Source organism: Alosa pseudoharengus, unplaced genomic scaffold, assembly GCF_046254945.1.
Source record: "Alosa pseudoharengus isolate Yale_2024_CS ecotype anadromous, Long Island Sound unplaced genomic scaffold, YU_APseudo_1.1 YU_APseudo_1.1_scf_1, whole genome shotgun sequence".
Lineage (NCBI taxonomy): Eukaryota > Metazoa > Chordata > Actinopteri > Clupeiformes > Clupeidae > Alosa > Alosa pseudoharengus.
The window spans coordinates 6,047,484-6,061,180 of NW_027468564.1; the positions used below are offsets into that span (position 1 = coordinate 6,047,484).

A 13,697-nucleotide genomic window follows, 5' to 3' on the forward strand; every position below is an offset into this window, starting at 1 on the left:
TATTACGAAATACTGTACATCTCATGATGAGTAGTTATTCACCATCATTTGCAAATTGGTAATGACGGTTAAAAGTGATTAGGGGAGAGGCGAGAGACACGTATGGAGCACAGCTGAAGACGCACTGTCACGAGATATAAGCAACTCCTCTGCAGGATAAATGTTGTTTTATTCAGTCATTTGAGCAACATTAGGGTAAGTGTTGCTTTTTCCAGCCTATGTTTTCGATGGTAACCCATTGTCAGTCAATAGTGAAAGTAACTGCATATAACTGTCTTGTCGTTGACTGACTCCTTGGTGAAGTTAGTTTCACTTTGCCAATGAGTTCAAATAATAGACGAGTGCAAATGCGTGAAGGCTATGCTAGATTTTTAGTAAAGCATGGTTTAAGAATGACTATTCCATACGGTCTCGCAAGCAGCCTCCTTCAAATGCGCTGTTGAATGCCAAAATACCGATGCATTTATTTGACATATCGCGCGTTGCGCCGTTAAAGGGAATGACAGATGTCATTCTCATTGGTTTAAAATGATGTTACGCCCCAAACACACCCATATGACTGATTAAAAAACCTAGGAACACCTTGTTGCGCCATGCGCTCCACGTTTGATAACGAAACCCCTCCCAATGTGAACTGGACATCCTACTAAATTTGAATAGACTTTTGACGAGTGACGATGCACTTTAGTCATGATAGGGCCCTCAGACATGAAGCCGGACAATTGAAAGTAGAACCCACCGTAATTCACCCAGGTTTGGTAGGGGGGCAGCCAATGATCCTCTCAGCCGTCTTGACAACCCACTGCAGGTCCTTTCTTTCTGCTGCTGTGCAGCTGGAGTGCCACACAGTGCAGCCTTATGTCAGGGTGCTCTCAGTTTTGCAGCGGTAGAAGCGTGTCAGAAGTTCCTGAGGGAGCCCATTGTGTTTCAGGGTCCTCAGGAAGAGCATCTTCTGCTGGGCTTTTTTAATGTTGTGAGAGGTGTTCTGGCTCCAGGTTAGATCTATGTGCACTCCCAGGAATTTAAAGCTTGCCACCCTCTCCACCTCATCCCCGTTGATATACAGTCCATTGTGGTTTGTTTCATCTGCCCATAGTGTCATCGCTCTCCAAACGTCACCTGCCCCCTTGATTACAACCCATTGATCCGGTTCGTCTGCCCATTTTGCTGTGGAGTGAACAATTCATGACTAATGAATAAATAATTATGAATTAATTAATAAAATACAACTGCGGACAGCTGCTGATGCGATCACATGTATGCAAATTTAGAGATCACACGTAATGGTGAGACTCAAATGATAAAAACATTTCTGCAGTAAAGCATTTAAACTGCATTTAAACTTAGGACTATTTATGATAATTATTTTATGATGTTTATCATTAAAATTTTATGATAATGCACTATTCAAAGTATGCACATGGTCTTCAAAAACAACAATTTACAAGAAAAACTTACTCAATCGCAGATTCATCTGCATTTTATTCATTGAAGTAAATATAATTTATATTGTAAAAACACCATCAAAGAATGAATGGAAATCAACTGAAAACTCCATTTGGCTCCTACACCACAAATTACTCTCTCCTGCCACCACACCACACCCACAGATTTCGATTTATAGAATTTCAACATCATCAATATGGTTAAATATATGAGAGAGCAATACAAACCCTACTAAATACGTATTTTATAATAGATGGTGATAGAAGTTAATACAGTGTCTGCCTCAGTCCACATGGTTTCGTGTGTGTGTGTGTGTGTGTGTGTGTGTGATAGATGTTAATAATACAATGTCCACCCCAGCCCGTATGTCCATCTCTGCACATGTTTTAGAGTGACTGGACCCCTTCTGTCTGCAGAGTCCATGCTGTCAATCATCTGTGGCTGTTCAGGACATGCCTCCATTCTCCATTCATCTCACTGCTGAGCTCCACTCAGGAAGAGGCTGTTGTGTGTTGATAGTGTGTGTATGTGTGTGCACCACAGACCCCAGCAGGTTCATGGCTAAAAACCAGGGACCAGATTCACAAAGCCTTCTTAAGACAAAATACTACTTAAGTAGTGCTTTCTTCTTATCTTTTGTCTTAAGAACACATTTAAGATGATATTCATGATTATTACACGGCTCTTCATAGTGCTGCAGAATGCTCCATTCACTTGAATGGGCCTTCCCAACGTTCGGCGGTCTGCTAATTCTGAATAGCAGACCGTTGCTAAGTATAACAGACCGCTGTCAAGGAAAATGGCCTTTGTGCTTCTAAGTCAATTCTTTCATATCACTACGCAAGGATTGGAACTTCATTCAAAAGTGAAAGCAGACGGTTGATCAGCTGTGTTCTAAAGAATGTTTGATTCAAGTTCAGCGTGTGCGAACTATTTGTTTCTCAGCAAAAGCCACGATGAAACGGTAACAAATAGGCTATAGCCTAGGCTATGTAGGCTAAAGAGTCATATCGTGGGGAGTTTATTGTGTCGTTTTGGTACGTAGCCGTGTAATAAGCGGGATAATGTATAGAACGCCGGTCATTGTCGGGAGTCCGCTGCGCGTCGGGGTCCGGTTCGCCCTGTCGGGACCTATCTCCCGACAATGACCGGCGTTCTATACATTATCCCTTACATAAAGTTCTTATGTTTTTTTCTTAACCTTCTTCTTATGATTATTCCTAAGACAAAACTTGAGAAGAAATGAGATTCCTTACAACAAAGATCTTAATTGTATTTTTTATTTTCTTCGCAACTTTAAGACAACCCTGTACCTGTCTTAAAAATGTCAGTGTAAAGTTGAGCCTCTTAAAGTCATTCATATAAACACATGTAACAGTTTTAGACAGTTTGTTTGAAAAATCAGCCTTTATTATGTGTACTTATATATAAGGTTACCATGTATCGCTAATTTTAGCTTGTTACTATGTTTTCGGTAAGTCCTCTGTCTACTGAAAATTGGCATAACTGAAGGGTTCCTGGCAGCATGTGATGCACATCGATGTCAGAGTTTAGAAGATGTTTCTGTAAGGATCGTCTTTGCTCAAACCTTTTGCATTTCTAAAGAATGCCTTTTGCATTCACTTTACATGTGTGGATACCTGTGTTTGATCTGTATTGTCTTAGCTGGCCATGGCCAAAGATTCCCGCTCATGCATAAAGTGACCATTTGCTTCTTGTTCTGGCCCCTCTACTGAGAGGGTAACTCAGTCCTGGGCCTACTTGATGTCTTATAGTGAGATAGGCCAACCTCATTATCATACAGTATTGCTCTGTAAATATGTGTTATGAATAATACATTCATGTTTGATCTTGAATTAATACTTGTAATGTCTGATCATTGTTTCATTACAAATTAATGCACCTGTGCATAGTTGTAGACTAAAAACTAAACTGTAGCATAAAGTTATCATATCCACCTGGGCCACACCCATCCACCTCAGACAACAAAGGCTCTGATGAGAACACTTGGTGGCCCAAGTGAATGATAAAAGTGGAGGCTCTGGTCCTCCTGGGGTCTTCTTTTCCATCTTCACTCTCCTCTTGAGCTAGGCCCTTGTGGCTTGGTCTTCTGCCTCTCTCTCTCCCTCTTCCTCTCTCTCTCTCTGTCTCCCTTTGTCTTTCTCTCTCTCTCCTTCTCTCTCTCCCTTTCCTCTATTTTTGGGTTTGTATTGTTTTATCTGGTGTATCCCTACTGAAAAAAACAGCCTGACCAGCTAAAGGTGGTTTGCTGGTTGACCAGCTTGTTGACCAGCTTGTTTGACCACCATATGATGGTTGACCAGCTAGACCAGCAAATCTCTTGCGAAAACATACCTTCAGCTGGTTTACCCACCTAACGATGGTAATTCAGCTGGTTTTGCTTGTCGTACCACCTCAAGCTGGTCATTTTAGCTGGTGTTGCTGGTCTACACTGCTGGTTTAACTGGCTGTGCCAGCTTATGTTGGTCAAACCAGCATGACCATCTTACACCAACAATGTCAAGCTTGGCAGGCTGGTCACCAGCATGACCATCTTGCACCAGCTGTATCCCACACGACAGGCTGGTCAAACCAGCATGACCAGCTTCCTCAGATGGTCACGCCAGCATATTCAGCTGGTGGTCCAACCAGCTACACCAGCAAAGACCAGCAAGAGCTGGAAGAAAACCAGCAAAGACCAGCTTAAACCAGCTACCAGCATAAGCAGGTTTCTAGCTGTTTTTTTCAGCAGGGATCTGTTAATCCTTAACTTGTTAACTGGTTAAGTTTATCTCTGTGTTTTGATAAGCTTTCTTTGTTCCTTTGGTTGTTACTTTGTTACTCTACTTTATTACAGTAGAACATGTGAGTTTACTTTTACCTTCAACTGAAGTGATATTGGTTACATTTACCTTTAAGGGCTGTATTTTGGGTCACCAGTGCATGGCGTAAAGTTCGTTATTCACCGGCGCGAAGTTGAATTCGTTATTTTGCACCGTTATTTTTTAAGCATTGTGCCCAGGGGTGTGGCAATTAACAACCTAGGGAGGGACCTGGCGCGTTGTCTAAAAATCGCTATCATACACCACCGAAACCTGGTCAGAAGTCAATGGCGAGTTGTTCATATGCTGTTTTAGGAGCGCATGTCAACAGTCATATTGGCAGGTGCACGCACCATCCTTCTATCATTCATGAACGCACACCAGCGCACGTCCATGCAAAGCATTACAAATTGCACGATTACAATGGGAAACATAATTAGAATAAAGATATTACGAAATACTGTACATCTCATGATGAGTAGTTATTCACCATCATTTGCAAATTGGTAATGACGGTTAAAAGTGATTAGGGGAGAGGCGAGAGACACGTATGGAGCACAGCTGAAGACGCACTGTCACGAGATATAAGCAACTCCTCTGCAGGATAAATGTTGTTTTATTCAGTCATTTGAGCAACATTAGGGTAAGTGTTGCTTTTTCCAGCCTATGTTTTCGATGGTAACCCATTGTCAGTCAATAGTGAAAGTAACTGCATATAACTGTCTTGTCGTTGACTGACTCCTTGGTGAAGTTAGTTTCACTTTGCCAATGAGTTCAAATAATAGACGAGTGCAAATGCGTGAAGGCTATGCTAGGTTTTAGTAAAGCATGGTTTAAGAATGACTATTCCATACGGTCTCGCAAGCAGCCTCCTTCAAATGCGCTGTTGAATGCCAAAATACCGATGCATTTATTTGACATATCGCGCGTTGCGCCGTTAAAGGGAATGACAGATGTCATTCTCATTGGTTTAAAATGATGTTACGCCCCAAACACACCCATATGACTGATTAAAAGACCTAGGAACACCTTGTTACGCTATGCGCTCCACTTTTGAGAACGAAACCCCTCCCAGTGTGAACTGGACATCCTACTAAATTTGAATAGACTTTTGACGAGTGACGATGCACTTTAATGCCTAATAAATTGTTCATTTGCCTACCAATCGTATAACGAATTCCGGTGTGATATTGACCTAAAGTGTGTTGAAACATGATACAGAGTGTGAACTTTTGTCTCATAGCATAGAGATATCAGACAAAAGTTCACACTCTGTATCATGTTTCAACACACTTTAGGTCAATATCACACCAGAATTCTCCTTTAAGGACTTCTTATTTTTTATTTATCTGAAGAAATTTTTTGTGAATCCGGCCCCAGACCCCATCCAGTGCACTGCTGTAAAACACTTTACTGTTCCCCATTTAGTTCTGTAGGATAAAGTAGAGAAGATGATCATTAATCAGTGTCCATGACAACTGTCTCCCAGTGAGCCAGACTGCATGAGAGACAGAGGGCTCTATTGTGACATCACTAACAGAAGCCATAAGAAACACATTCACACATTTGACACACTGCAGCAGAAACAGTAAGGGCGGAGCTAAAAAGTCCCAACACCACTGGTCTAATCACAAACACTTAGAGAGTGGCATCCGACTTGACCAATAGGAATGTTCAGCGACATGTTAAGATTTGTAGATTTTGTACTCACTCTAGTTTTTCCAGTTTACAGTGTGGGTCATTCACTAGAACAGAGAGCTGCTCTACAGCTGGTTTAGTCAGACCATCATTCTGACTCAGGTCCAGCAGACTGAGACTTGAGAAGCGTGAGGTCAGGGAAGAGGCCAGATAGGAACAGCTCTTTTCAGTCAGACCACACCCCCTCAGCCTGAAACAGAATGAGAGATCGGAATATTAACACTTTGAGTGCCAAAAACGCAATATTGCGTTTTTTGTTCCCATGCGTGGAGTGCCAAAAATCCAATATTGCGTTTGTAGCCCCTTTTAAAATTACAAAAATAGACACTCTAACTCTAACTCTAACACTCTATGATGAATAGAATTGAAATAGATGGCGATCGAAAACTGGACGTTTTATCATAACTCGGCTTTTGATGGTTGCCGCTTTGGGTCAAATCGCATGCACGTCAGTTGAAAACCAGGCCATTTATTTTCGTGGGTTTATCACTAGGTGGCAGTCTCGCCAGGTCTTGCTAGGTCACTTCCCGGAAACTTTACAGGCAACACTTCGCAGGTGCTGAAGGGGAAAATGAAAAAGTTGAACGCTATATCTCCATTTCTAGAAAAAAAGGGAGTTCGATGAAAACTAGCCACTGTTTAGCTTGGGATTTATCAGGAACAGAGGCAGGTAGAAATAAACGTTGTAGCTCTACAAAAATTGTCAACAATGATCTAGATTGCTGGGACTCTGGTCCAAAGCTTCCGAAAACAGCGCGGCATTCAAAGTGTTAAGCACCTATCTTCTACTATCTATAGTCTTTACCCCCCCCCCAAACACACACACACACACACACACACACACACACAAATTTGTGAAAGTATGCTTACATTAGTGTCTCCAGTTTGCAGTTTTGTGCAGAACATAAAAGTTCCACTCCTGAATCCAGCAGGTTATTTTCACTCAGGTTCAGCAATCTGAGACTTGAGGAGTGTGCGGTGAGGGCAGAGGCCAAATAGGAACAGCCCTTATCGGTCAGATTACAGTACTCCAGCCTGAAACAGAATGAGAGATCGGAATATTAAGCACCTACCTTTTACTCAAAGAGACACACACACACACACACACACACACACACACACACACAAAACTTTTGCATTACCCCCTCCCCCCTCTCTCACACATACACACTCCCTCCCTCTCTCACACAAACCCACTAAATGAAAGTATGCTTACTTAAATTCCTCCAGTTTGCAGTTTTGATGGCAAAGTGCAGAACATAAAAGTTCCACTCCTGAGTCCAGCAGCTCATTGCCAGTCAGGTCCAGCAGTCTGAGACTTGAGGAGTGTGCGGTCAGGGCAGAGGCCAGATAGGAACAGCTCTTCTCAGTCAGATTACAGGATCTCAGCCTGAAACAGAATGAGACATCAAACTATTAAGCACCTACAGTTAAAGCTGCAGTTGGCAAGATTTTTTGATCATATTCACTGAAACCAACACTATGCTCTGATAGAACAACATAAATCAGCCGGTTTTAGAAAAAACCTGCACTTCTAACTCCATGTTATTTGTTTTGCAAAAATCCATAGCTCCTGGTTCTTCTGGTCCAATCAGAGCAGGGCTGTGTGAGATCTGACTGTCAATCACAGTCTGGTGCACAAACTCGATGAGGGGGTGCTCGGTGGTAGTGGGGGAGGGGCATATGAGTTGTAAACATTCAAAATTCCCCTCAATCTGTCAGACTTGCCAACTGCAGCTTTAAGAACAAAATGATTCATACTGTACCCCTGGCGAATATTGATTTAATGTTGATTTTCTCTTGACCAACATGTTTGTTCTGACTAAAAATGACACTGCCACATGTTAATGGTTGTATGACAATGTGGTAGAAACATGGAATCAAAAAAAGAAGCATTTCATCTTTTTATGAAAAATGCCATGTCCAAAATTATTCATACCCTTTTTAAATAATCAGTAGAAGCATCTTTATTTGCATTCACAGCTCTCAAAATGGTTCTTATAATACCTACCCAGCCTCTCCAGGTCTCCACAAGGATTCTGTTGACTGTCACAAAGTAAATAGTAACACTAAAACAAAGGGCTACATTAAGATTTTTGGAGGAAAAGATCAGGCAGTCTGCCAAGAGACCTGTCCCAAAAGGCGGCATTGGACAATTAAACCACACTGTTTTATACCTCTGTTTTTAGTCAACTTTACCAAAGGTGACAATAATTCTGGAGGGTACTATTTGCTTACTCTAGTTCTTCCAGTTTGCAGTTTTGATGGCAAAGTGCATAACATAAAAGTTCCAATCCTGAGTCCAGCAGCTCATTGCTAGTCAGGTCCAGCAGTCTAAGACTTGAGGAGTGTGCAGTCAGAGAAGAGGCCAGATAGGAACAGCTCTTCTTAGTCAGAGAACAGACTTTCAACCTGAAACAGAATGAGGGATCGGAATATTAAGCACCAATCTTCTACTGAAACACACACACACAGAAAACCTTTGCATTACACCCCCCCCCCCCCTCTCTCTCTCTCACACACACTTCTCACACAAACAATCTACTCACTCCCTCTCATGACACATACACACACACACACACACACACATACATTCCTCCCACTCTCCCTTAAACAACCGCGCGCACACACACACACACACACATACACACACAAACTCAGTATATCAAGTGATACTTACTGCAGTTTCTCCAGTTTGCATTTTTGATGAGAAAGTGCAGAACATAAAAGTTCCATTCCTGAGTCCAGCAGCTTATTGCCAGACAGGTTCAGCCGTCTGAGACTTGAGGAGTGTGCAGTCAGGGCAGAGGCCAGATAGGAAATGCTCTTCTCAGTCAGAGAACAGTTATTTAGCCTGAAATAGAATTGGCGAAATCGGAATATTACAGTTTTTCTCAATTGTTTACACAAAAACACTGTTACTTGAGACACAATGACCACAACATGTAACTCATGCACCAACCCCCTGAACCAAGTCTGCTAAACTATAAGCACAATTCCTGCTTTACACTCAAATTGCAGTTCTTAAACACACTTTTTTCACAATACACACAATTCTCTGCATTTGGCACAATTTTCATGAAGAAAATCTCTTGTTTTCACAAGGAATGCACTGCCATTCAAATTGTGAAGTTAATTGCCCTACTATGCACACTGACTTGTCACATGGGCAAACACCTGTCACACAGTTTTACAATTAGCAATCAGAGCTTTAGCATAATGCTTGTGATGTGGATGAGGTGCTGTGGCCAGACCGAAACAGAAGAGAGGATGCAGCATATTTTTTTGTTTTTTTCACTGTAACTGTATACAGTAAATTCTTCTGCTGTTTTGTATGTAGACCACTGTATGTGCAACTTTATGTTGGGATGTATACTGTGTACATTGTTTTTGTGGGGAAAAATAAAATATATTTGTTACAGTGTATTTGTGTGTTCAGAGTTAAAAACAATATTCTTTTTTGGAACTTATTTTTATTTTCATTCATAAATTGCAGTCATACATTACATTAAATCCACAGCACAGGTCAAAACACAGCAAGTATATCCACAGGTATAAATGTCTTTGAGGTATTCTCAGTCTCTTGGTTGCTGGTCTTGCTTATGATTGATTTCCAGTCAGTAAAAATAATATTCTAATATACATACTTATGTATGTACTGTCTGTAGTAAGTGTAACACTGAACAAAAAAAGGCCTAAGTCATTATGATGAATGAAGAAGAAGTGTTTTCCATTCATCATAGTGTTTTACATTGAGCACGTCAGTGGTCAACTGGTTCTTATAAATGACTATTCATATGATGGTTTGTGTGTGTCATTTGAAAACAAAATACCATTTTGAGAAGAAATAACACTGTTTTGAATGTAAAGTTTCATTTTGCAGGAGAATTGAGGGGTTTTGCCCATTGTGTGTGTTTTTTGATTTGTGTGTAGAGTTCTGAAAGTATGAGGCATGCTTTCAGAAAATGTGTGTAAACAATCGAGAAAAACTGTAAGCCCCTATCTCACACACAGACACACACACACATACAGACATTTGCACTACTCCTCCCTCTCCCCTCTCACACCACCTCCCTCTCTCATTAACAATCTACTTATTCCCTGTCAATTACATACACACACACGTACGCACACACACACACACACACACACACACACACACACTGTAAAAACTCCTTTTTGACTTTTTGACAGTTTTTATTTCGGGACCTACGCCAACACTGGGCCGTGGTGACTGGCGCTTCAGTAGGATCCTTGTTTTGACCAGTAGCGTGTCAGGAGTTGAGAGGTGGGGCTATGTCGTCATAAAATTGTCCATAGGAGTCGATTGGAGTCGACATCACATCACGTGACATTTCAAAATTCCAACCTGTTAGTAAGCTAGGGTTTGCTGTTGCATACAACTTCATTTCAATTTCGAAAGAAATACTGGACTATGTTTTTTTTTTTTTAAAAAAACAGCGACGAAATTGTGAATTTCCAGAGCGTGTTACTCCACACACGGCAATCGACTCCTACGGACTTTCCCCTAAAGATGGGAGCTGCAGCAGCAACATTTCCGGAAAGGTACTGGCTTGATGAAATTCATTCTGGACTCTCTATCCGACCACATAAAGACCTCGGGATACTTCGGTTTGGCTTTAGGGACCCTCTACTCACTACCACGTAAGTGTAATGTTGTTTGGAACTGTAGAAGAGGTATAAAAATAGTGTTTTGTAGCGGCGAAATGACATGCCCGGGTCACTTCCAGGCTAACGAGTTTGGTCTAAAAACGGTAAAATCGAACGTCTCAAAACACATCCGAATGACATAATTTTGATGTCAACTCAACGTATGTACTCTCAATCATCCGTAAATTGATCTAAAGTGCATTTTACTCCGGATAATTCCTTTAAGTCAAGTACCAGTAAACAGAAAGCCCCATAGTTAAATAGTCCAACCGTTAAACTCAAAAGAGACTGAAACTGAAACTGAAAAGAGAGTGAAGGAAAAGTGAAAGAAAATAATGGAAAAATAAACTTCAAGTTAACCTCCAGATCCATAAAGATACACTCCGCAAATACAATTTTGAAGTAAGTAAGGCTAGGCAATCTGATTTCTCTGATCTAATAAACAACAACATAAATAATACTCGTACATTATTCCTGACAGTTGGAAAGCTAACAGATCCTCCCTCCCAACTGCCCTCAGAACTGCTCTCAAGCAGATCATGTGATGACTTTGCCTCCTTCTTTAAATGCAAAATTGAGAACATCAGATCAAACATTGGTTCTCAATTACAGTCTGCTCATTGTCCTGAACTAGCCATCCCAAGGGATAACAAACCCCTCATGTCAGAGTTCAGTCTGATAGACATTTGTACACTAGAAAAAAACCTTAAAAAGCCTAAACTCCTCCACCTGCAGTCTAGACACAATCCCTACAAACTTTTTCCAAAATATTTTTAATCTACTATCTGACAGTGTACTCCAAATTGTGAACAGATCACTACAGTCAGGAATCTTCCCTGAATCCCTGAAAATGGCTGTTGTAAAGCCCCTGCTCAAAAAGAAAAGCCTAGACCCATCAGTATTAAATAACTACCGACCCGTATCCATTTTGCCCTTTATTGGGAAACTTATTGAGAAAGTTGTTTTTAATCAGTTAAAGGAAAATTCCGGTTTTTAGCACTTTAAGGCCCTTTTCTGGTTTGTTTTGGATGAACTAGAGTGGTGGACACCGAAATTTTGACGATTGGTCCTGTCTCGACTTTTCTGACTCGTTTTGAATCGCCTTTTCACTTCTCAGGGTGGCTGGCAATGGGCATACTGTAGTAGGCTACTCAAACATGTCCTAAAACAACCCTTAACATTCATTTTCAAAACTGTGCAACTCACCGAGTGGTTAGTGGCAACTCACCGAGTGGTTAGTGGAGTTCGTTGACTATTAAAAGCAAATATATCGGCGCAATGTATGATTCATATTTGAACCTGAAGCATAGACGGTGGTGCAGTAGTAATATCAACGTGCAATGAGTCTTCCAACAGAAATCAATGGGATTTTACAAAATGCCAAATAAAAGACAACAGAAACTGTATTTCGCTACGCTACTTGTTTTGGAACATCAACGCACACCACTAACCACTTGGTGAGTTGCACAGTTTTGAAAACGAACGTTAAGGGTTGTTTTAGGACATGTTTGAGTAGCCTACTACAGTATGCCCATTGCCAGCCACCCTGAGAGGTGAAAAGGCGATTCAAAACGAGTCAGAAAAGTCGAGACAGGACCAATCGTCAAAATTTCGGTGTCCACCACTCTAGTTAATCCAAAACAAACCAGAAAAGGGCCTTAAAGTGCTAAAAACCGGAATTTTCCTTTAAACGATTTTTTAACAGAAAATTGCTGCCTTGATCCGTTTCAGTCAGGCTTCCGGGCCAATCATAGTACAGAAACTGCTCTTATAAAGGTGCTAAATGACATACGTCTCAACACAAAACTTCAGTGCTTGTATTACTGGACCTTAGTGCAGCCTTTGATACAATTGACCATAGCATACTCCTACACTGGCTGGAACACTGGGTTGGACTATCAGGTGGAGTGATCAACTGGCTGAAGTCCTATCTGCAGGAGAGAACTTTCTTTGTTGCCCTTGGTAATTACACCTCATCTCCAGCACCCTTGACGTCAGGTGTCCCCCAAGGGTCAATCCTGGGGCCACTTATTTTTAATCTCTACATGCTCCCACTGGGTCAGATTATAAAAAAAACACTCAGGTTTCGTATCACAGCTACGCAGATGACACAAAACTTTATTTAGCCCTGTCACCCACTGATAAGGATCCCCTTGGCTCACTATGACCAAATAAATAGGTGGATGTCACAAAATTATTTGCAATTGAACAAAGAGAAGACTGAAGTAATTTTATTTGGGAGGAACGATTAAAGAGACAAAATGACTACACTTTTTAGGGCAAAAGGGCTTGAAGTTAAGACTAAAGTCAGAAACCTTGGAGTCATAATTGATAGTGACCTCGGGCCCCATCATGACATTCTAAAGTGCATCGTCACTCGTCAAAAGTCTATTCAAATTTAGTAGGATGTCCAGTTCACATTGGGAGGGGTTTTGTTATCAAAAGTGGAGCGCATGGCGTAACAAGGTGTTCCTAGGTCTTTTAATCAGTCATATGAGTGTGTTTGGGGCGTAACATCATTTTAAACCAATGAGAATGACATCTGTCATTCCCTTTAACGGCGCAACGCGCAATATGTCAAATAAATGCATCGGTATTTTGCCATTCAACGGCGCATTTGAAGGAGGCTGCTTGCGAGACCGTATGGAATAGTCATTGTTAAACCATGCTTTACTAAAACCTAGCAAGGCCTTCACGCATTTGCACTCGTCTATTATTTGAACTCATTGGCAAAGTGAAACTAACTTCACCAAGGTGTCAGTCAACGAAGACAGTTATATGCAGTTACTTTCACTATTGACTGACAATGGGTTACCATCGAAAACATAGGCTGGAAAAAGCAACACTTACCCTAATATTGCTCAAATGACTGAATAAAACAACATTTATCCTGCAGAGGAGTTGCTTATATCTCGTGACAGTGCGTCTTCAGCTGTGCTCCATACGTGTCTCTCGCCTCTCCCCTAATCACTTTTAACCGTCATTACCAATTTGCAAATGATGGTGAATAACTACTCATCGTGAGATGTACAGTATTTCGTAATATCTTTATTCTAATTA

At 41.1% G+C, this 13,697-nt stretch overlaps 1 protein-coding gene across 1 annotated transcript in view; it reads right to left on the reverse strand.

The window, feature by feature from the left end:
- Nucleotides 1-5,692: 5,692 nt before the first annotated feature.
- LOC143116662 (NACHT, LRR and PYD domains-containing protein 3-like) overlaps nt 5,693-13,697 on the reverse strand; it is a 29,716-nt gene continuing 21,711 nt past the window's right edge. Inside the window, exons 8-13 of the mRNA XM_076277931.1 lie at nt 8,647-8,820; nt 8,205-8,378; nt 7,183-7,356; nt 6,837-7,001; nt 5,980-6,156; nt 5,693-5,801 (exon numbers count right to left, since the gene is read on the reverse strand). Coding sequence (XP_076134046.1) covers nt 5,693-5,801; nt 5,980-6,156; nt 6,837-7,001; nt 7,183-7,356; nt 8,205-8,378; nt 8,647-8,820 — 973 coding nt within the window. The remainder of the gene's footprint in view (nt 5,802-5,979; nt 6,157-6,836; nt 7,002-7,182; nt 7,357-8,204; nt 8,379-8,646; nt 8,821-13,697) is intronic.